The 26135-nt window shown below is 32.6% G+C and overlaps 1 protein-coding gene across 1 annotated transcript; it reads left to right on the top strand.

The window, feature by feature from the left end:
* The first annotated feature begins 472 nt into the window (after window positions 1–472).
* Window positions 473–26135, top strand: LOC111695236 (polypeptide N-acetylgalactosaminyltransferase 13). Its single transcript, XM_023464467.1, has 8 exons — window positions 473–905; window positions 5670–5741; window positions 6452–6690; window positions 6758–6900; window positions 12646–12722; window positions 16170–16320; window positions 23851–23996; window positions 24429–26135. Exons 1-8 carry the CDS (start codon window positions 658–660, stop codon window positions 25171–25173), a joined length of 1821 nt encoding a protein of 606 aa, XP_023320235.1. The 5' UTR covers window positions 473–657; the 3' UTR covers window positions 25174–26135.

The following is a 26135-nucleotide window of genomic DNA, read 5'->3' as shown; positions in this document are numbered from 1 at the left end:
CGTTCTTTGAAACTATTAACTTGCTTTGCTTTGAAAGACAAAAAACAAATTTTGGTTAACCCTGTATGTCCCAGAGATGCACGATTTCGGACACCCTGCAGTTCCACACTCCATAAAATTTAAGCTTAATACAGCCTGGACCAGCTTTTGAAAATATCAGGCCTATGAATTGGTATTTTTATTATTGCTTTAAGAACCATATATATTGTTTAAAGTTAAAAAATACAGGGTTACCTGCAAAGGATGGGTTCAAAGTATTTTTTTTACGGAATTTAAACTCTATTCATGATTAATTGCAACCTAAACTTCTTATTTTTTTGCCAAATAATTAAATAAACCATTTAAAGACCACATTCAAGACAGAAGACTTAATCTAATCCTAGAATCGTCATATTTGAAGAGTTTCAAGTCGTCTTTACAGTCTCATTCTTTGTGGGTAACCCTGTAGATTTGAATGCCGCAAAATACTTCATGTTTTGTGGGACACACTGTATAATACCGTCATTTACAACGCGCACTGATACCTGTTCCTAGCAGACAGTTTATACAGATAGATAGATAAACACCGGTAATATAACTGTAGATAGATAGATAATGTAGGTAGAATCATGAACCATATCTCCTGGGTGTACACACACCTGTAACCAGTGTAGTATTATGCCTAGACTAACCAGGATATTCTCAAACAGAAGATATTGCACCATCCTCATTCTTATTTCAGCTTTCATCCTTACTTTTTATATCTTGTCTAAACCCAACCCTGCTCCAGGTTCAAGTTCAACTCCTACCCGGAGACACCAGGAGGAGTATATAGACAGGAAGGGGATTAGAGTTATAGTCGGACACTATAAGGAGGAGGACGGTCCTGCTCCAAACTTTACTCAATCAGAACTTAATTTAAACAGGTAAAACAGATATGTCAAACTTTGCATGCTGTACAGTGTACATGATAGTAGTACAGTGTACTTACACAGTAGAGTAATAAAACGAAGAGGTGAAGCTTAGCTCAGATGTACACAACCGACCTTCCTATTAATTAATTAATAGAGTGGTATATATGTTTACGTATCTAACGCTGTACACTTGTATATATATATAGAGTGATCGTATTTCTAAGGGGTGGTTTAATGTAGATATTTGAATATTAGTATTAATAATTAGATAGACACTTAATATAGATTGTATACTGCAGTACATTCAAGTTCAGTTGTTAGTTTATTTTAATACAAGTATGTCTAAATATTGCATCGTAAAAAAGTGCAAAAACAATTCTTCTTGTAAAAATGTGAGTTTTTTCAAAATACCAAAAAATTGAGCATGTCTAGACCTTTAAGGTTGGGAGACTCCAGAGTATATCTCTCAAGTTACATTTGCTCAAACCATTTTAAAGAAGGAGATATAAGAGAGGGGAAAAAACCAAGTTTGAAGAAAAATGCAACACCATTGCTCTCAACTTTAGATGAATATAAAAATGAATTTACAGTATTGTTTAATTTATAATTTTAATAATTTTATTAAAAATTTTATAAAAATGCATTTACATTATTGTTTAGTTTATAATATATAACATATAAAAACTAACATTCTTCAAAAATCTAATAAGTTGGTTTTATTTAAACATGAATAAAATAATATTTTTGAATCTTTCTTATAATTACTGTGTGTTTATGACAATACCACAATACCCACAAAGGACGAAACAAAAGTTTGCAGTCAACATCATCGAATACTCTTTAAATAAAGAAAGAAAATCTAAAAATTGGTCAATTCCATAAAATCCCTCTTAATTAATAGGGAGGTCGGTTGTGTATATCAGAGCTAAGCTTCACCTCTTCGTTTTATTACTTTATGACTTATACTGCATATATGTAAATTAAGGACTGCTCTAAAAGTAATCAGCACCCAAATTTGCAGTCCAGTTTTATTTTATTTTAAGGACTGAAAAATATTTTTCAGAAACTGAAAATTGCAAAATGATAAAAAATTAAAGTGTTTAGTGTATCTGGACTCTGAATGTCAGAATATGGCAATGTGCATTGTATAGAATTTATATATATACTGTACTCTAAATGTACTCTAAGGGAATATAATGTATATTTAGTGTATCTGAATGTAGGAATACTGTAAAGTGAAGTGTATATAATGTATATCTAATGTACTCTTAATGTAGGAATACTGTATAGTGCAGTGTATATAATGTATATCTAGTGTACTCTGAATGTAGGAATACTGTAGAGTGAAGTGTATAGAATGTATATTTAGTGTACTCTTAATGTAGGCATACTGTAGAGTGAAGTGTATAGAATATATATTTAGTGTACTCTGAATGTAGGAATACTTTAAAGTGAAGTTTATAGAATGTATATTTGGTGTAATCATAATGTAGGAATACTGTAGAGTGCAGTGTATATAATGTATATTATCTGTACTCTAAATGTAGGAAAGCTGAAGAGTGCAGTGTATTTTTAACTTTATTAATTTATTTATTTTTAATTTTTTTTTATGAAAAAAATTATTTGATACATGTATTTAATGCAGATAATCATTTTTCCAATCTTCTTGTTTCCTGGCTGTCCTGTTATGCTCGTTCAATTTGCTGCATACCCCCGCCCCCCCAGGAGGGTTAATATGCAGTTTTGAGATGCTGATCAGGCAATTTGTAGTATTTCAATATCAGCTCTTGAGTTTCTGTATTTATTTCAGTTGTTTTTGATATCGGCCATCTATGCAGGTTTAATGCTGACAATGTTGTAATGAGAACTTCCCTTTGTCAGCTGCATTGCATGTATCAGTGTCTTGCAGTAATTTAGAGAGAAATTAAAAGACCTCCTAGCCTTAACTGCATTCGGCTAGGTTCAAGGTGATTTAGATGTACCCCCTAGGAAAGGAACACCCAATGAAACCAATGATGATCTCTCTCAGAAAGTTTTGATTAAGATTCCACAGCAAAGCAGTTTCTGAGTTCCACTATATCTGCTCGTGAAGTAGGATAAGGTTGGAATTTAGAAGGTAGGCGGAGGAAGATGGGGGTGTAAGGGTAACAGGTATGAGAAATACCATAGTCCTCACTTTTAACGTGTATTCCCACGTGGACAGATTTTTTAAAAGAAAAAATAACCCGCTAAGCATGCTGTCCCATCGCTTTAAAGCACATTGTCAGAGGTCTGCCATGAGTAATCCAGTTTCCATTGTGGGGAGGGTGAAAAACCAGTTTATGATATTTGATTTAAAGTCTATTAAAGGCTCTGTTCCCCCTTAAAACCTGTATCAGCATGTACTTCATCCCTGATGTTTTGAGTTTCTGTATTGCTTCTGTATCCATCTTTATTACTATATCTTGTTCGGGATTAGTCACGCTTTCCACTCAGTTGTGGAGAGAAGTGTCCTTGCTATCTAGACTTTTATACGAGTACAATGCACATAACGCCCTTTCTCTCAACAGGCTTAGAAAGCTCTGCTGACACCCTTCCTCTGGGAGGTTCGGATACACACTGAGAGTGCAGTGCATATAATGTATATTATCTGTACTCTAAATGCAGGAAAGCGTAAGAGTGCAGTTTATATAATGTATATTATCTGTACTCTAAATGTAGGAAAGCTGAAGAGAGCAGTTTATATAATGTATATTATCTGTACTCTGAATATAAAAATACTGTATGTAGAGTTGCAGTTATGAGGTGTAAGAATGAATATTGAATGAACTTAAGCATTTAAAACAGCCATGTAGGATGCTGTAAGATCATTCGTTCTGCAGTTTAAACATCCTTTCTACATCGGTCATAAATCTGAAATATTTCTACAGTAATATATTCTACAATCTACATGGTTTTATATATGTATTCTGAAATTGTTTATATTCTACATTATTAACTTATTCAATTCCTAGTTTTCGATCTAGCGAAATTTTCAGAAGATAGGTCGATATAGCGAACTACTAATATTACTAGGATTAGAGTTTAGGGATTACAATATGTTGTATATTACTAGGATTAGAGTCTAGAGTTTACAATATATTGTATATTACTAGGATTAGAGTCTAGAGTTTACAATATGTTAAATATCACTAGGATTAGAGTCTAGAGTTTAAAATATATTGTATATTACTAGGATGAGTCTAGAGATTACAATATGTTAAATATTACTAGGATTAGAGTCTAGAGTTTAAAATATATTGTATATTACTAGGATTAGAGTCTAGAGATTACAATATGTTAAATATTACTAGGATTAGAGTCTAGGAGATTACAATATGTTAAATATTACTAGGATTAGAGTCTAGAGTTTAAAATATATTGTATATTACTAGGATTAGAGTCTAGAGATTACAATATGTTAAATATTACTAGGATTAGAGTCTAGAGTTTACAATATGTTGAATATTACTAGGATTAGAGTCTAGAGTTTACAATATGTTAAATATTACTAGGATTAGAGTCTAGAGATTACAATATGTTGAATATTTCTAGGATTAGAGTCTAGAGATTACAATATGTTGTATATTACTAGGATTAGAGTCTAGAGTTTAAAATATGTTGTATATTACTAGGATTAGAGTCTAGAGTTTACAATATGTTGAATATTACTAGGATTAGAGTCTAGAGATTACAATATGTTAAAAATTACTAGGATTAGAGTCTAGAGATTACAATATGTTGAATATTTCTAGGATTAGAGTCTAGGGATTACAATATGTTAAATATTACTAGGATTAGAGTCTAGGGATTACAATATGTTAAATATTACTAGGATTAGAGTCTAGAGTTTACAATATGTTAAATATTACTAGAATTAGAGTCTAGAGATTACAATATGTTGAATATTACTAGGATTAGAGTCTAAGGTTTACAATATGTTGTATATTACTAGGATTAGAGTCTAGAGTTTACAATATGTTGAATATTACTAGGATTAGAGTCTAGAGATTACAATATGTTAAATATTACTAGTATTAGAGTCTAGAGTTTACAATATATTAAATATTGCTAGGATTAGAGTCTAGAGTTTACAGTGTGTTAAAAATTACTAGGATTAGAGTCTAGAGATGACAATATGTTGAATATTTCTAGGATTAGAGTTTAGGGATTACAATATGTTAAATATTACTAGGATTAGAGTCTACAGTTTACAATATGTTGAATATTACTAGGATTAGAGTCTAGAGATTACAATATATTAAATATTACTAGGATTAGAGTCTAGAGTTTACAATATGTTAAAAATTACTAGGATTAGAGTCTAGAGATTACAATATGTTGAATATTTCTAGAATTAGAGTCTAGGGATTACAATATGTTAAATATTACTAGGATTAGAGTCTAGAGTTTACAATATGTTAAAAATTACTAGGATTAGAGTCTAGAGATTACAATATGTTGAATATTTCTAGAATTAGAGTCTAGGAGATTACAATATGTTAAATATTACTAGGATTAGAGTCTAGAGTTTAAAATATATTGTATATTACTAGGATTAGAGTCTAGAGATTACAATATGTTGAATATTACTAGAATTCGAGTCTAGAGTTTACAATATGTTGAATATTACTAGGATTCGAGTCTAGAGATTACAATATGTTGAACATTACTAGGATTAGAGTCTAGGGTTTGAAATATTAATAGGATATGAGTCTACAGTTTGCAATATATAGAAATTTACAAGATATTGTTTAGATATTCTCCTGTAGCTGGAGCAGGGGACGGAGGACAACCTGTTCTAGTGAAGAACCATCAGCAAATAATAAGGTAGAAAATCAAACAATGTTAAAGTTCTCGAACCCAGCTTGGCCTTATGCGAGTATTTACATAGACTTATAGACTGTTGACTAGTGCACTCCAGGTATTATTACGTGGTTTTCTTTGTTTTATTTTTTCCTGTTTATACAGACAATAGTTTTCAACTCATTTATTTTAAGGACAACGAGACAATTTTTCACATTTATGTCTCTTACAGAAATTAAGGGTTGGCGAGATATTGAATGTTAATTATTAGTTCTTTCTTAATTTTTATACTTTTCAGGAACTAAACACTCACCATAAACTACAATTTTTTAATCCCTTTATTCTTGCAACCTGATGGTATAATTTTTTAATATTTCAAACTGAGACTATTTAAGAGATTGAAATATAAAAGGTCTATGATACACAGACCTAGATAGAGGGATTAGGAAATTACAATCTGTGACAAGTGTTCACTGCTCAGTTCCTGCATTGTATGTAGTGTTTTGGACTTAAAATAAAAGAACAAACGTTCGTTATGATTCTCTAAAATTGATTTTAAATAACTGAGATATTTATAATAAGAACCAATTATTCAGTATTACTGATTGTTATTTCCGGAGTAGACAGGGTGGTAACAAAAATGATTATGACACTCACATGCATTATCCATATATAGATCTTGAAATTACCCCCGGCCCTCTCCTCCAAGTGTAAATTAATAGAGATATTTGTAGTAAACGGCTCTGGTTTCTAAACCAGTTTAACCTCGTGGCCTCAGACTCTATCTCTGTGGACAGAAACCTCTCCGACGTGAGGTCAGAGGACTGTAGAAGTCTCCGGTATCCGGTCTCGTCCCTTCCTTCAACCTCCGTTATAATCGTATTTCATAACGAGGCCTGGTCTACACTCGTTCGGACTATTCATAGTGTCATAAATACTAGTCCTCGTCAACTACTTCAAGAAATAGTTCTAGGTTTGATTCGTTATTATTATTATTTATTATTGTAGACTAGTATTTGATTAAAACTTGTTCTATTAAGTGGATGATGCATCTGAGCGAAGTTTCCTGAAAGAAGAATTAGAGAATGAGATTTCATCACTCTCCGTCCCTACCAGGGTAGTCAGATCTAGAACTAGGATAGGTCTTATTAAAGCTAGACTCATGGGTGCTAGAGCCTCTCAGGGAACCATATACATACAAAACTTTCATGCATAATAACCTGGTTAATTTATAGGGTAACCAATAAAGGATGAGACGTAGAGACGACTCTACGGAATTAATACCATATATTTATTAATCCCTGCAGCTTGAAACCTGCTCCTTTCTTTGCCCAATGATTAAAAAGACAATGGAAAGACTATATTTAAGGTAGAAGACTTATTTTGATTTTGGAATTATCGTATTTATAGAGTTTGAGGTCGTCTTTACAGTCTCATCTTTTGTGGGTAACCCTATATCTAGGTATAGGAGTTCAGCTATATTAAGTATCCGGTACAGTGGGTCCTATAAAATTTTGGAATAGGAAGACTACATTTAAGCAATCTTATTTGTATTTGATATAGTTGTAAAGGAATAATCTCACCAGGAGCTTAAAAATCAACTTATTATAAGGATTCGTGGAATGATTCTGTGTACACTGCACAATGTTGTGTTCTATGTTCATAGGACTATTCAAGATCATAAATTGAGTCTTACAGTCGTTCTTCTATCCCTCAATGTTCATGGGTCCCGCTGTATATAGGGACCGAGGTATTTAGGTGTTCAGATGCCTATTTATCTAAACTTCTAGATCTTAAAGTATTCAGATATTCACTCATTCTAATATCTAAGTTCAAAAGATTATTTTGCGCCAGGGAAAATATTGATTTTGCAAAATTTTCATGCAAATAAAAATTCTATTCATATTTTTGGGAAGCATAGTTTTTTTTCAAGATTATCCTAATTTAGTTTATATAAAAATAGCGAAAAATTACTTGATAGGGTTAATTTATAAGTAAAAGAATCTTTTCTATTTTATTTAAAACTTTATATTTTAACATTTTCAAATATTTCATTTCATTTGTCAAACAGACACAGCAATATAACTTTTAAGAGATTGTAAACCAAATTTAATGGTTTTAATGGATTTAGATGCGTTTAAATTCTATTTTATACTGAAAGAGCATATTTTAACAAGCCAGGGACATCCTCATCTTTACTTAGTTTCGCGTGCAGTCCAATTCATATTTAAATACTCATTGTATCCTAAAAAAAAACATTTTTTTCTTCAAAGGATTTGAGTCTTTGCCACAAATTCAGATTTTCTAATCCCGATATCTTTGCAACCCATTGCCGTAGATCTTAGATATTTCAAACTATGAATTCTGATAGATCTAATAATCTAAGCTTGAAATATCAAAGGTTTCCACCATCATAGGGATTAGAAAATTTGAGTTTTTGATTCAATTCTTTTGCCTATCATGCATTCAATTTAACTAATTTAAGTCAATTTTCTTTAATTATTTTGATTACTTTTGTCTAAACCAGATAAGTAAAACATTCCTTAAATAAGTATAATACGTAAAATATAGAAAAGCTTTATCTGGATAAAATTTATAAAGGCTCTAAATGAACATAATTCACATCGCTAACTTATTTACATTGAGATAAAAACACGCCTTTTCGTCTAGGAACCAAGAAAATTATCAAAATATTTAAAGTAAAATTATTGACAATGTTTGAACTAAACTTTAAAAAAGAGGTTATTCCATTTTGAAAGAATTAATATCCCGTGTATTTTCCTGTGATTTAAAGATGCCCAGGACAATTATGAGAAATAATATCCCAGAGGATTTACAAATTACATGTCTAAGATTTTCACTGATAAAAAGCATTTTATAATTTATTTCTAAATACATACATAATATCAATTTTTAAAGTGTAACAGCTGATAGAAAACACACTTTTCCTCTAGACTCGATCTTCATGGGATTCGTATATCCAATGTTCCTGGTGCTGGAGGCTCTAGATTGTTGATGAGTGTCAACCTCAGTCTGGTTCACCACCACATCACTAGGCCACTCATCCCAGAGCTCCTCACTCTCATCTCCTTCTCCTTATCCACAACAGCAACCTCTTTAATAGTAATAGAAACCTGGGACGCAGCTATGGTCTTTTCAGATGCTGCTAGCTTGTTGGCAACATTGATAACAGCTGCCTTAGAAGTTGAAATGTACTCAAATATCATCTTTGTGCTGGCCCATTCAAAAAAGTCCCTAATATGTTCTGAGGTGGGACCTGCACAAGCTACTACAGTTGCTGCTGACCACCTATAAGAATGAAAAGTATATCCACCTGCAGGGTGTCCAGCTGTAGTCTCTTCGCCATATCAGAAGGAACCTTATAAACCATATTGCGACCCATTGGTTAGTTAAGGAAAGATTTTGCATTTCTGGTCCAAAGAAGACGACCAGTAAATTTTCCGAGATTCTCTTTAATGGTTCTAATGTATTGGTCAACGATATCAGCACAGCAATATCGTCGGTCCTCGTCCTAAGTTCTCTTGAATGGTTCCAATGTATTGGTCAACGATATCAGCACTGCGACTATCGTCGGTCCTCGTCCTAAGTTCTCTTGAATGGTTCCAATGTATTGGTCAACGATATCAGCACTGCGACTATCGTCGGTCCTCGTCCTAAGTTCTCTTGAATGGTTCCAATGTATTGGTCAACGATTTTAGCACTGCGACTATCGTCGGTCTTCGTCCTAAGTTCTCTTGAAGGGTTCCAATGTATTGGTCAACGATATCAGCACTGCGACTATCGTTGGTCCTCGTCCTAGGGACCAGAAACCTACTAGATAGTTTATCACTTCTTTGCTTGGCCCTTGAATGTGTCACATAGATTCCCTCGGATGTGCTCTCACACAACTCTATCCAAATATCCATCATTTCTGTATGTTTTAGTCCACCATAATAAGCCAAACAAACAATTGTCTTTCTAACAGTTTAATAAGGAGTAGAAGAATCAGCCTCCAAAAGAAACTGTTGGATGTTCCTGGTGCTGAACACATTAGCCTTTTGTTTGATATCAGCATCAAAGCTTTTCAGCAGAATTGTTACTCTGTAGTACTGTTTAAGGTTAAATGAATATTTTCCCCTTGAAAGAGAATTGTAGATTGTCCAAAGATGAAGCTATTCATTTCTCTTCTCTAAGATGTCGAACAAATTGTAAAAACTCATGTTCAGTTTGTGGTCTTGACTTCAGCTGATCTCCAATAAAGTCTCTGAGTTGATTGAAGGCCATCAGATCTGCATCAACGCCTCAGAATCCGGAGATAATTGATGAATCTAACATCCTCCTTGCCAGTTCAACTAACATTGACAAATTCTAGATTTTTTACTAAATTTTGCTGATTTTAGAGTTTTTTCTCGCGTTTTTTCGGTTTAAAAAGGAATATTATAACACAAGGCAGTTGCATAAATAGATATTCTTTTTCATATTTATTCTTTATTTCCATAAATATCATAAATATCATAAATCAAACGGTCGTAGTTTCAACAATTCAGATATTCCTGGAGAAAAGAAAGATAAATATAATTTATTTCTTATTTCTGGAAATTACATAAGTATACATAGAAGTAGCTTTTATAGAATTTTTTTCTGTTTTGCTTTTTATCTGGTACAACTTGGTGACCTTGCAACCTCTCTCTAGTTTTACGCTGAAGTATGGCAAAATTAGAAATTAAATTTTTTTGTTCTCAATAATTATCAATAGTGTAAAAACTTGAGTTATGATTGATAACATGTGAATGTAAACTGAAATTTATTCTACATGTCGTTTTTAAACGAAAGCATTTTGAGTTTTTCATTGCTCATTTAGGGGTTTGTAAAATCTATTTTGTTTTAGGTTTACTAGGCTTTTAGGGCGCTTAGCGCCCATCTTCTATTTCGACTTTTAATTGCGGCTCTATCTGTGAGCATTTTCTCTTTGTACAGTATAAAACAAAAACAAAAAAGTTTGCGGATTTCATAATATTTTTTTCGCGCATTTTCAAATTTTATAAAAATAAAAACTTTTAAATACAATTTTTTTGAATTTTGATCATTCATAAACCTTCCCTTGGGTCACGTGAGGTCCCACACAAAATTTGGGCCCGATCGGTTCAACCGTTTTGACGTTTATTAAGGATACAAACAGACACCCAGACAAGCTAAAGGAATTGAGTCTTTGGAACAAAATCAAATATTTAAACCTCAATATCTTTAGAATTCGATGTTGTAAACCTTTGATGTTTCAAACTCAGATTATTTGATCTAACAGAATTCATAGTTTGAAATATCTAAGGTCTGCAACATTTGGTTCTAGAGATATAGTGATTAGAAAATCAGAGTTTGTGGCAAAGACTCAATTCCTTTAGAAATATGTGTGCAGATTTCGTTTTAAAAATGTACACAATTTACTCAAAAACACTTTGAAACTAGCGTCATCTGTTGAGAACATTTTACAACTTGCAGCCAGTCATTGCTGAACTGTATTTAAACAAGTCTGACATCTGTCAGAAATTTCTAGAAACTTATTGAAGAATACTTTCTCCATTTTTTGTATCAAGTCCATCTTTTTGCACTATTTTCTGGGACCCCCCCCCCCCCCCCACCCCATTATTTCAAATGGAACATCTCCACCATCCCTCCCCCCCCCCTACCCTACCCGATTATTTTGGGGACAGAAGACTTCAGCCTGTTTTGTAGGCAAAAATAGTCTTGAGAACCCTTGGTAAAGAAAAATATTTAATTTCCCAAAAAGTTGTTGCACTTAATTTTATCGTTTAATGATTTGAAAATGCACAAATGTGTTCATGGAAACTTCTGAAACTTATTTTACTGAGTTGTTCCAAGGGAAAACTTGTCATCTAATCTAACTTAAATAATATTATAGTATCTTTATTTACATAAATAATAAAAATGTAAATTATAACAGATAAAAATGTTTATATCATCATAAGTAAAAATAACAATAAACAACTAATAAAGATCAGAAAGTAAAGATACGATAAAATATTTGACATGTATTAAAATAATAAAGGCAGGAATTGAACATTCTAAATAACATTTATTACTTTGCCAGTGATATAAAATTACATATTCGACATAAATTACAAATGTAAGAACAATTTAAAGGAATTCTACTTTTAATTTTCTAATCCCTACATCTTTCAGCCTGATGGTGAACACCTTATTTCAAGCTTTGTCTGTTAAACCCAACAGAACAGAGATGGAGAGGGGTGGGAGGGGAGGGGGAATTTCATCAAAATAAACAATTGAAACTTCTTTGAAGTTTTAGTTGCACAAGTTAAGTCTAAAACATTTTTAAAGTTTTTCTTGTGAAAGAATCTGAAAGGAATACTAACTATAGCTAACTATGGATTCCAAACTTTTACAAATTTTCTAGAAATTATCAGAGATATTTTTTATTTGTTAAGAATCTAAAAATGTAAAGAAAATGTAAAAAGCATATACATTTAAAGGAATTGAGTCTTTGCCACAAACTCTGATCCCTATATCTTTGCAAGTCAATGCCGGAGGTCTTAGATATTTCAAACTTAGTATTATGTTAGATCAAATAATCCAAGTTTGCAATATCAAAGGTTTACACTGTCAGGTTATATGGGATGCTTAAACAGTTTGAGTTTGTGGCAAAGACTCAATTCCTTAGCCACTTATTGAATGAAAGATTTATATTTCCCAGAAAAATTTGAGTCAGTATAATGAAGTGGATTCAGTGGTACGTAATGCATAAAATCGTCATCTGGTAAATAAAGCTATTGACGGGTACACACCTTGGTGAGTATATACAATCAATTTAAATGTATCGGGTAGTTAATGGGGTCACTTGGGATATAAAGTATAATAAAGTATATAAAGTATATAAAGTATATGCTGGTTCCAGGGAAGCGTTCTCACGTTTCTTGATGCTCACTGTGAATGCACAAAAGGATGGTTGGAACCTCTGTTACATAGAATATGGTAAGTCCTCCTTCATTTTATTTTAAAAGATGGGGTTCTTTCACTTTATTCAGAATATGGGTGTGTTAAGATTGTAGAGCACCCTAATCCGAGCTTTCGGTGCGTACTGGAGTGATTTGAAGTACACTGACCAAATGATTAGTGGGATTGGGTGGGTACTGGAGTGATCTTAAGTACACTGAGCAAATAATTAGTGGGATTGGGTGGGTACTGGAGTGATCTTAAGTACTCTGACCAAATGATTAGTGGGATTGGGTGTGATACTGGAGTGATCTGAAGTACTCTGACCAAATCATTAGTGGGATTGGGTGCGTACTGGAGTGATCTGAAGTACTCTGACCAAATGATTAGTGGGATTGGGTGTTATACTGGAGTGATCTGAAGTACTCTGACCAAATGATTAGTGGGATTGGGTGTTATACTGGAGTGATCTGCAGTGCTCTGATCAAATGATTTGTGGGATTGGGTGGAGCAAGGAGAATTGAATAGAAGGAGGGGGCGATAAGGTTTCCGTACACTTTGCTGTGACGTTTTTGGACTGCTGAAGAACTTGTTTTTGCGTAACGACAATAATAAAGATTGTAAACAATAACACAAATGATAAACAGACATCTGGCGCATCTCTGGCGTTAGATGAAGATTCACCGTATACTAACTCATGTTTGTTTATTTTAGATCGGCTGCCTTTGTTATTGTTGTTACGCAAAAACTAGTTCTTGAGCAGTCCAAAAACGTCACAGCAAAGTGTACGGATCGAAACCCTATCGCCCCCTCCTTCTATTCAATTCTCCTTGGGGTGGAGAGTGGTAGACATTTGCACTCTTAAAAAATCCTCAGTAAATGTTGTTTCCGTAAGTTTTTGTAAGAATGTTATGTAAACAGTTCTCCTCAGACTAAACCTGGTTTGTCTAGTCCTATAATCGACCAATCAGAGATCGCGAGTCATGCTTAAAGATTGTTTTCTAGACTATTTTTTAGGGGCTGTGAAAGACGCTTTATGTTAATTTTTATCCACATTTATACACTTTTTTTCTTGATAACATTCCCTTTACTTTTATCCCGCGACAAAAGTCTCGTCTGATGCATGCATTGCACAGTTCTCTTCTAGTTTTATCTTTCGAGTTTGATGAGCAAAGTTTTATAAAAAATATAAATTTTGATTAAATTTTTACAGATATTTCAACAGTTTCAAACTTCTTTTTTTCATAAGCATCAAAGTTTGCAGGAAAAGAGAGCAGGATTTTAAAAAATAAGTAAATTTGCATTTAATTATAATTTTTTTTTAAATATAGTGATCCCAAAATACAGTGAAATGAAAATTTTAGAAAAAAAAAGTTAGTTTAAAGCAATAATGTAATGCAAGGAAAGTTATTTAGAGTTGCGTACACTCTGCGTACATATTGAAACCAGCTCTCTCTGGGCGGAATTTGTAAACAAGAATGCATCAGTGTTCGTTTAGTATCCGAGGAGGTTAAAAGCATTGAATTTTGATAATTCTAATATTTCACATAATAGTTTCCTATGACCAGAATATTTCATTAATTATAATGTGAAAGATGGATCCCATGTCAGGCTTCGACATCCGTCTTGTGTTTACATTACCGCCCAGTGACAGTACATTGCAGTACAAAAGATACGTACACCTCTGAAATAACTTTCCTTGCATTAAATCCTTGGTTTAAAGTAGGTTAACAAGCAGATCGATTGAACCATGTTTGATTGCTCCGATAAAGTATATTTACATTCCTTCCTAATCTTCAGTACGATTTTATTGTAAATTTCGTTATCCATAATGGCCACTTCTGAATTTTAAGCAGAATCTGTTTGATATCTTACTTTTAAATATTCACAATTTCTTTGTTCTCTCATTGGTTGAGCGCTAAATTCCCTGGGTTCTGATTGGCTGTTTATAGAACATACATTATTATTTGAAACCTGGGACCGGATTTAATGAATTGGAGCTAGGTTTAGATACAGTTCAACCGGGTATTTTGAATCAGTGATTCAGGATTTATTCATGTCCTATATATGTAAACTTCACGGGCGGTAGGTATAGCTTTAAGCGACCTAGCTCAAATTTATTTAATCCTGTCCCTTGTGCCTGGTGTAATGAGTTGCGAGTTACACTAGAGTTCAGATAGATCAGAAGGTCAAAGTTTGAAATATAGAAAGTTTCCATCATTAGGTTATAAAAATATAGGGATTTGAAAATGGAGTTTGAGGTGATATTTGTGCTCTCTTAGAATTATTCCACTGCTCACGAGATGATAACTTCATATCCCATATCTTTCAAGGTCCACAATTTTTTCACACGAAAAATGCTAATAATTATTTTAAAATGTAAACAATTTCTTTCTTTTCATTTTTCTTTAGTAGAGTTTGGGAGAACATATACGTCTTTCCTTATTATGAATGGGTTGGTAAATCAAGATTTCCTGGATGATATTGTTTGTTCCGTCCCACTGAGCATTTGTATGACTGCAAGCATGATACAATACAATTATATTCCAAATACAACTCAGCAGCAACTTGTAATTTGCTTTGAGGTTTGTTTATAAATTGAATAAAACATGCATCACAATCTACGTTGCAAAGCAGTATATCAGTACCTTTTGTCGCTGGAAAATCAGATTAATTCCTCTTGGATATTGTTATATATATATATATCCCGTGGTCCGAACCTAGCAGGAATTAAAGGATAATAAAATTAAAGGATAAAACACTTAAAGCTGCCACAGTGGATATTGAGATCAAGCTTTGTTACGCTAAGGGCATTTTAGACACAATTTTTACCTCAGGAAAGCTTTTTCTACAGACTTCAGAGTAAAAAAGATTTACGAGACTTTTTCTTGGAATTCATAAAATATTTTCTCAAATCTCTTTGTTTAACTCATTTTCTCCGTTCTGCTAGTTCAACTCTTTTTTCTCCAATGTCTTAGTTTAACTCATTTTCTCTGATCTCTAGGTTAAACTCTTTTTATACCTCTCAATAGTTTAACTCATTTTCTCTGATGTCTAAGTTAAACTCTTTTTATACCTCTCTATAGTTTAACTTTTTTCAGATATACGAGTATAGCTCATTTCTCCGTTCTCCTAATTAATTTTTTTTCCAGATCTCGTAGATAAACTAATTTTTTTCGATCTTTTAGGTAAACTCATTTTTTCGATCTTTTAGTAAACTAATTTTTTCGTTTTTTTAGTCAAACTCATTTTCTCTCATCTCTTAGTTTAACTCACTTTCTCTGATCTCCTAGTTAAACTCATTTTCTTCGATCTCCGAAGTGGTTTTTCTGATCTTTCATAAGTCAAACCACGGAATTTACGCAATAAGTGAACGGAGAGAAAAAGTTCAACTGGTAGATCAAAGAAAGAGTTTAACTCTGAGAAGAGGGGGTTAACTTATTCCGTCCGATCAAAAATTTCCATCTCTATATGTCAACTATCTAGGGAGTCCCCGACGAGTGTAGTGAGCCCTGTCATAGATATCCTAAATGATGAGACGTTTCAGTATACTAAATCCTTCTCTTTGCACTGGGGAGCATTCAACTGGGAACTACACTTCAGATGGTTCACCATGGGAACCAATATGATTAACAAGGTCAGTATTTTTTAAGCAAGGGGATTTTCTTGCGCGCATTGGATCTTCCCAGGCTACATTTGTTGCATAAAACGTGCTTGGTGGACTCTACACTGGGTAGTCCAGACTGAACAGTCAGTACCACTGAATGCATATATATTGTATCGCCATGGATCATGCAACTTAGGTAGGGTGATGCGACAAACTTGAATTTTCTTATCCCTGTTTCTTTGGAACCCGATGTCGTAGACCTTTAATATTTTTAATTCTGAATTATGTTAGATCAAATAGTCTAAGTTTGAACTATTGAAGATTTACACCATCAAGTTGCAAAGATAAAAAATTGAGTTTGTGGCAAAAATTCAGTTATTTTTTTCATAATTTTTATTAAACATTGATGATATGAGATATTTTCATAGTATACCATACAGTATTTTTATTTTACATTTTTGAATTCGTTGGTCAGACATCTGAGAGATCTCCCAAACTAGACTGTTCATGTTTAAGATGAACATTTATGTTCATACAAGTTCAAGATTTTCTACTTTTATTTAATGTATTTATAAACATCTTTATCATCCTTAATGATTTTCGATATTTGTAATTATTGATGTCTGAAGGTAGTAAACATTAATTCTAAAAATAGCTGTTCAAACCAAGAATATATTTTTCTTCAGTTATCTGCATTCTACACTGTACTGTGTAATATACAGATATTGTGTATACATTATATATTGTACAATACTCCCCCCCCCCCCATAGAGCTGCTTTGGTTTAATGATCCTAGCTTACATACAGTTATGACAATACAATAAATTGCTTGGGAAATCATATAAAAGATATAAAAATATTATCATAAAAACACTTTCTTCAGACATGATTGCTAGGAACATGATTGTTAGAAAAGTTGTTACTAGAAATCCACCAGTTTTTTATTCTGTGTATATGTAAACAATTTAAACATATAAAAATAAGATATGGTTCGCATAAAGAGGATGTCATTAAGTATCCAATTTCCTAGTACTTTCGTTTCCCTTCTTTTACATCTGCAACGTAAGAAAATGCAGAACTAATATAAAAATGTAGAACTGCAATCATACTGCACCTGAACTAATAAAAAAATGCAGAACTGCAATCATGCCTGCACCTGAACTAATATAAAAATGCAGAACTGCAATCATGCCTGCATCTGAACTAATAAAAAAATGCAGAACTGCAATCATGCCTGCACCTGAAATAATATAAAAATGTAGAACTGCAATCATACTGCACCTGAACTAATATAAAAATGCAGAACTGCAATCATGCCTGCACCTGAACTAATATAAAAATGCAGAACTGCAATCATGCCTGCACCTGAACTAATACAAAAATGTAGAACTGCAATCATACTGCACCTAAACTAATATAAAAATGTAGAACTGCAATCATGCTGCACTTGAACTAATATAAAAATACAGAACTGCAATCATGCCTGCACCTGAACTAATATAAAAATGTAGAACTGCAATCATGCCTGCACCTGAAATAATATAAAAATGCAGAACTGCAATCATACTGCACCTGAACTAATATAAAAATGCAGAACTGCAATCATGCCTGCACCTGAACTAATATAAAAATGCAGCACTGCAATTATGCCTGCACCTGAACTAATACAAAAATGTAGAACTGCAATCATGCCTGCACCTGAACTAATAAAAAAATGCAGAACTGCAATCATGCCTGCACCTGAACTAATATAAAAATGTAGAACTGCAATCATGCCTGCACCTGAACTAATATAAAAATGCAGAACTGCAATCATGCCTGCACCTGAACTAATATAAAAATGCAGAACCGCAATCATGCCTGCACCTGAACTAATATTTATGTGGCGCTATATATTTTAATGTCGAAAACTTTTTTTTAATCCAGGTTTTTTCCAAATTAATGCAAATATTATTACTTACTGTAGATATTTATCTTAAGTTAGAGCTGACTTCACTCAAATCTAGAAATAATTACTGGAATAACTTTGTGACCCCGTTGTATCCCTAGTTTAAATTTTACACAAAAGTAGGAGAATAGCAAAGGAACTGAGTATTTGATTGATGGTGTAAATTTTTGATATTTCAAACTTAAATTCATATTTGGTTGAAAATATATAAAGATTATAAAACCAGAGGAGCCTAAGAAACTTAGGTTTGCACCTATTATTATTTGAATTTATAATTTTTCATTTATAAATGATATAATTGATAATATTATTTACACTTCTGTACCACGTGACCAAAGCTCCCACCAATGGCAGTGCAGTATACTGGTCACAGGATACAGACGGAGACACGTGACACTAATAAACGAACAAAAATAAAAATAATAACATCCCTAAAAACGATTAGTACAGATTTCTGATGTACAAGAATGAGACCTGTAAATCATGATTTTCTAATCTCTATTGAAAAAAGGGTTTTAATAAAAAAAATTGACACATGAATACTAACCATTGAATCCGGACTTTATAATTGCTTTTTTGTGAAAAAATATTATGTTTTAGTTGTTAGAAAAGATCATTTTATTTTCAATGAATATAAGAGATGATAACTTTTAAATTCTAAAGTATTTTATCTTTTTCATCAAAACTTGGTCTCATTCAAAAGTTTCCACCTTCGATGAGTTGGTGGATAAATATATTGGAAACTAGATTAGTCCAGAAATAAAGTATTGGCGAATGAATAAAATATCCCCAGAGTATACAATAGATGTGGAAAGGTGGAGAAGAAAGTGTGAAAGTAATTGTCTAAAGTCAGGAATGTCTAGTTTTATTACATGGAACAGTTTAACAGTTCTGTTTTATTACATGGAACAGTTTAACAGTTCTGTTTTATTACATGGAACAGTTTAACAGTTCTGTTTTATTACATGGAACAGTTTAACAGTTCTGTTTTATTACATGGAACAGTTTAGCAGTTCTGTTTTATTACATGGAGTAGTTTGACAGTTCTGTTTTATTACATGGAACAGTAGCATTTTAGTTTATTTACATGGAACATTAATAGTTTAATTTTATTACATGGAACACTCAAACTTTAGTTTGTACAATTTATATTTCTAATAATATTATAACTTCACTTTTCATACATGAATTTTTACAGGTTAATGGTTCCATGAAAGTTTTGAATGAAAATGACTTTTTAATGATTTTGAATAATTCTTGCTTGTGGCTTCTCAACAGATACACATTGAGTTTCCAGGTTAAGGAGTTCTGCAAGATCTTTAAAACTGGGCTGGATAGGAGCTGGAACAGGTACTGTAGAACCGGGTTGAGCTGGAACAAGAAAAGCAAGAGAACCAGATTGGATATAAGCTGTAAGTGGAATGGTGGAAGAACCAGGTTGGATATGAGCTGTAACTGGAATAGTAGAAGAACCAGGTTGGATATGAGCTGGAACTGGAATAGCAGAAGAACCAGGTTGGATATGAGCTGGAACTGGAATAGTACTTCATATTTCATATTTTATTCAACTACAAAGCACTAGACTTATGATTTATATGATTTTGTTCTATTTGGTTCAGCTAAAGAATTAAACATATCATGGAAGGAAGTTGGAAGGTTTTTATAAAAGTATTTTTGCATAAAAGATAAAACACCTAGTTTATATGTATCATCAAAATTTAGGAGTTCTAATCAGAAAAATATTGGATCTGAGTGTGCCTTAAATGATCGCTATTATTTACTGCTCTAATTGCCCTTTTTTGCAGAGACTTGATTTTCTGTAGTTTAGCATTTTTTACTATCTTATTGGAAACATGTTCAATTTGATAGTCCCAATTTAAAAATTCATCAATTTTGAGTCCAACAAATTTGAAATATTTATTTGTACAGTCAGTTCCTATTCTTTATAGTACCTCATTTCCAATTTTTAATTTGCAGTTCTCAGGATCAAAATGCATATTTTTATTCCTAAATATCATAAACTTTGTTTTGGAAACATTTAGTGTTAAACCAGAACCAGATTGGATATGAGCTGTAAGTGGAATGGTGGAAGAACCAGGTTGGATATGAGCTGTAACTGGAATAGCAGAAGAACCAGGTTGGATATGAGCTGGAACTGGAATAGTAGAAGAACCAGGTTGGATATTAGCTGGAACTGGGCTAGTAGAAGAACCAGGTTGGATATGAGCTGTAACTGGAATAGTAGAAGAACCAGGTTGGATATGAGCTGGAACTGGGCTAGTAGAAGAACCAGGTTGAATATGAGCTGGAACTGGGCTAGTAGAAGAACCAGGTTGGATATGAGCTGTAACTGGATTTAGTAGAAGAACCAGGTTGGATATGAGCTGGAACTGAAAACGTAGAAGAACCAGGTTGGATATGAGCTGGAACTGAAAACGTAGAAGAACCAGGTTGGATATGAGCTGTAACTGGAATAGTAGAAGAACCAGGTTGGATATGAGCTGTAACTGGAATAGTAGAGGAACCAGGTTGGATATGACCTGTAACTGGAATAGTAGAAGAACCAGGTTGGATATGAGCTGGAACTGGAATAGTAGAAGAACCAGGTTGGATATGAGCTGGAACTGGAATATTAGAAGAACCAGGTTGGATATGAGCTGTAACTGGAATAGTAGAACTGCACTCTTTGCTTCCTGCTGGCTGGAGATAGTTTTTAATGGCAGACTTACTTGTAGATATATACTGCTGGGGCATAGAAGGATTTTGCCAGCCGAAGAAGTCCATCATTTGTTGAGGACTTGCCCAACTATCAGCTGCTCCAAAAAAACTCGATCGGAAAATTTTCCTATTTTACAGCACCAATATATAAATCTACAATGTCGGCAAAGATAGTTTCTCTTGAGCGTGGGATGCTTCAGTATGACGGAGAGAAGAACAAGAATGTTTTAAATTTTTACTAAAACTAAATTCTGCTTTTTTTCTGGCCGTAAATAAAAGCTAGAGGAGCTACGAGGTCACAAAGTTGTACCAATTATGTCGTAGAAATTTCTGTCTAGTGGACTGTGACTTGTGAGTTGGTTAGGAAATATCCATAATTGGAAATAGAAAATAATTCATAACATTCTCTTTAAAGCTTTTGATCTCATGAGTTAATACAATCAAATGCAATCAACTAATAGCGTTGAATTGAGTTATCATCGCTAACTTTAATTAAAAAAGTTTATTTTAAGAAAATTGAATTTCAAACAAAGCTTTAATAGAAATGTAAACAAAAGAACCTATTTCCGGAGATATTAGATTATTAGAGAAAGAAATCTGTTTCGAGCTTTCTCTCTTTTGTTCCATTGATAACTTAACATTTTTCATTTCTTTTCATTTATTTATCTATTTATCTATTTTCTTTTTATCATCTATTCATCTATTTCTTTAATCCATTTATCTATTCACCTATTTTCTTTTAGTCCATTTATCTATTCATCTATTTTCTTTTTATCCATTTATATATTCATCTATTTTTCTATTCATCTATTTTCTTTTACTCTATTTATATATTCATCTATTTATCTATTCATTTATTTTCTTTTAATCTATTTATCTATTCGTCTATTTTTCTTTTAATCTGTTTATTTTTTCATCTATGACTATATATGTTTATTTGTTTGTTTGTTTGTTTGTTTTTTGTTTTTTTGTTTGTTTGTTTGTTGTTTATCTGTTTCTAAGTATATTGTTTAGCATAAATTTGTATTCTATGAATATTCGATATTATTTGTCGGGACTGAGTCTCTGGACTCCTTATATTCATTGTCAGACCAGATTAATTATCATTTTCTCTCGGACCAGAGAATAAAACATTAATAAAGAAAACTATGCTTGAATAATTTTCAATAATTTCAACAAAAATTTAATCAAAAAGATTATTTCAAAGAAAAATAAGTTCATGATCTTATTTCATTTCTATGTAAAAAGAGAATTTGATATATAACCTTGCCTAGCAGACAGTACAATCCAAGGATAACCCCGCAAGAAAGAAACCGGTTGCTCTAAAGTCTCGTTAAAGAATAGTTTCTATAAAATTATCTTTTCAGAAAAAAATAATTCAGATGGTTACATATTTTATCCGGAAACATAACATTTTTTAAATTTTTTGTAAATTTTATGACCGTTAAACTTTTTTTTGAATATTAACGCTAACAGAACAAGAAGTCTCAAATATCACTCCATAACACGTAAATATCATCGTCAATATTTTAACATTTTTGATCAAAATAATCACTTTTTCATATTTTATAGTTTTAATCATTTTTCTTATTTCCGTTTCTTGTTAATTAATCTGGAACACGATACATTAAGGAGAGAGAAGGAAAATTTAGAATAAATCTGTTCATTTATGGGAGTAATATAGGAGTAAATAGGAGTAATATAGGAGTAATATAGGAGTAATATAGGAGTAATATAGGAGTAATGTGGAATTTAGCTTTATCTTTTGAAGTTGTTTTGACATTTTTGTTGAATGGAATTATCTTTGTGCCATTTATTTTTCTACATTTTGTGAAACTATTGTGTACTTTATCATTCTTACTCACTTCATCGTGAATTTCATAATGAACGTGCTATAAAGTAATCATCGTGCTATAAAGTTAAATTAGCTTACTTTATAGCACGTGTGCTATAAAGTTTTGATTGGTTCCAGGATTTCTCCAAAAAATTTAGAATATCTCCAAAATATTTTTTTCAATTGAAATGAAAATTTGACTTCTGCTTTGTTTCAAAGCTTATTTGATCTAGAAATAGCCATTGAAATAAGACAAGTACACAAAATTACCTATAACACTAACATTTTGGCACGAAGTTCTATAAAGTTTTTGAACTTAAATTTTCTCTATATCTCGAAGGTTCTCGCCTTTTTAGATTATATTTTGTCCCTCGCTAAAGGCTAAAAAGGCTTGAACCTTCTCGATAAAAAGAAAATTTCTGTCCAAAAACTTTATAACACTGCGAACCAAAATAACAGTGTTATAAATAGTTAATTATAGCATATTATGTTTATAGTTATGCTGAGCTTGTTTAAAGGGACTGTAAGCATAATTTAAAGTGACCTTACATGCAAAAATTACAAAGCCCGATTTAAAACTTTAATCTGATGAAAAATGTGGAATATTTTCCATTACTTTTTAAAAACAAGAAATGTGAAAACAATTTTCGCAGAGAAACTGCAAATGAAAAACAATTAGACATTGATATCTAGTTAATTATAGCATATTATGTTTATAGTTATGCTGAGCTTGTTTAAAGGGACTGTAAGCATAATATAAAGTGACCTTACATGCAAAAATTACAAAGCCCGATTTAAAACTTTAATCTGATAAAAAATGTGGAATATTTTCCATTACTTTTTAAAAACAAGAAATGTGAAAACAATTTTCGCAGAGAAACTGCAAATGAAAAACAATTAGACATTGATATCTAGTTTATACTGTAAATCGGGCATTTTCATCTTTGCATGAAGGGTCTCGAATTACGCTTATTATTATTATTATTATTATTATTATTGTATATTGTATGGAGGGATGAATGGAATATGTAAATATGTCAACTTATGATAAATATTTCAGAGACGGTTTAACAGCACCGTACCATACGGAACTCCTGTAATGGCCGGAGGACTGTTTAGTATTCTCTCCGAGTACTTCTGGTCCTCTGGATCCTACGACGAGGAGATGGATATCTGGGGAGGAGAGAACCTGGAGATGTCCTTCAGGTAAGGGTGAAAAATGTCAAATCCTTTTTGCACCAGCAAAAATTATACAGTAGCAAATTAGATGTAGAAGCACCATTTGTAAAAGAAAAAGCTGAGAAAATCATAACTTATTTCAGTCAACATAGGTTGTCAAGGAATTCGATTTTCAATTTTTTCAAAAAGGTTGTTATTGGGGTATAAAAAAATAAATACTGTCTGCATTTAGATATTTTAGATATTTTATATTTTAGATATTTCAAAAAATTGTTTAATTTTAGGTTAAAAAATCTATTTTTTTTATACTCTGGCAAATATCTTCCTAAAAAGCTGGGTTTCTGCTTATGATTGTATTAATGTTAAGGGATTTTTTTGATTTTAACGTTTTTGAACTCAGTGTTTAATGGCAAATATTTTGATACCCAACTTTATTTATTGATTTATTGGTGGTTTCAGGATTTGGCAGTGTGGAGGCCGGGTTGAGATATCTCCGTGTAGTCGAGTTGGACATGTGTTCAGAAAAGCAAGTCCTTATACCTTCCCTCGTGAGGGTGGAGTAGGTGCCGTGCTACATGGAAACCTTGCTCGTCTTGCTAAAACCTGGATGGATGATTATGCCAAGTTTTATTTCAAGATTAACCCTAAGGCAAGTCAAGCTTCTCTCTCTCAAGATGTTTCTAAAAGACTGGAATTGAGAAGAAAAATGAACTGTAAATCTTTTGAATGGTTTCTGGAGACAGTTTGGCCGGAAAATTTCTTCCCACGCCCAGGACAGTTCTTTGGAAAACTGTTGAATATAAATGAAGGGAAATGTTTACAGAAACCAAGGAGAAGACCTGGATCACATTCATCGCAACCCTCAGGACCAGCAATACTAGAGAACTGCGTTAAAGAACAGTTCTACGGAGAACAGATGTTTACGATGAACAAGGACGGATATCTAATGGGAGATGAATCTACATGTTTAGATGCTCCACAGTGGAGGGAACCTGATGCTGGAGTAAGGTTCTCCGCCTGTAGTGAACAGGACAGACAAGGTTGGGAGTTCTCCGAGATAAACTCTGACATGGTTCAGGTTAAACATAAACTTAGTGGACTCTGTCTTTCCGTCCCGTCCAGCGCAACCAGTGATTCTATAATCCTGGAGAAATGTTCGGATGGAAAGAACCAAGTTTGGAAGAAGGAAGTGGAGTCCTGGTGAAATCTATGGTTGTGTGAAGTTATTAGGAAGAGAAGAGTAGAGCAAAGTCCGGAGAGGAACTGATAAGAAAATCGTTCCTTAATCCTCATTTCCAGATCAGTAGATGATTGATGAGTTTTAAACAACTCAGAATATAATCCTTGTGATGATTCTTGTCAGATATGCACAGTGCTATCCACAAAGGATGAGACTTTAGAAACAAATTTACGGAATTAACTTGGTTCTCTGTCACTGTTAATTTGTTTCATGTCCAAATCATTAAATATATTGTTTAAAACTATATGCGAAGTAAAAAACAAATCTCAGCCTTCAAATCGTTATATATTTTATAGTTTTAGATCGTCAAAAAAGGTCTCATCCTTTATGGTTAACCCTGTATTACATCATTAAATAAGATATTCTCTTTTATCCTCTCAGAGATGTACTTATCAAAAGAAAAGAATAAAGTTCAAAATGTTCAATGTTAGAATAATAAGATCCAACCTACACAAAATGGATTAATTCTTCTTAATTCAGAACGTTATTTTTTTAACTCTTTATCTTTTATCTTTTTTGTGTTGAATACTCATAATACCGATCGCTTGAACTCGATATCCACTGCAGACACTTTTGATTTGAGGACCGATGCTTGATTTCTTCATTTCAGTTATTCCTCCAGGGTACGATTACCATGCGGGATATTGAATAGAGTTTAAATTAATCTGCGGATTAACAAAAGATCGAGGTCTGAACAAAAGATCGAGATCGAGATCTGAACGAGATCGTATTTGATCTAGATATCCACAATGCAAGAGTTCCCAGCTCAGATCTAAATATCACCAAAAAAACAATGATAATTGAAAAGTAAAATTAGTATAATTCAGGAGAACGTTTAATCGTCAGGAATAAATCGAATTTTTTTAAGCCAATAAGCCGGAGCTTGATTTATTTCAGCGTTTAAATAAATATATTTTAACATTGTT

Source organism: Eurytemora carolleeae, unplaced genomic scaffold (genome assembly GCF_000591075.1).
Source record: "Eurytemora carolleeae unplaced genomic scaffold, Eaff_2.0 scaffold189, whole genome shotgun sequence".
Taxonomy (NCBI): domain Eukaryota; kingdom Metazoa; phylum Arthropoda; class Copepoda; order Calanoida; family Temoridae; genus Eurytemora; species Eurytemora carolleeae.
This window is presented reverse-complemented; position numbering and strand designations above follow the sequence as displayed.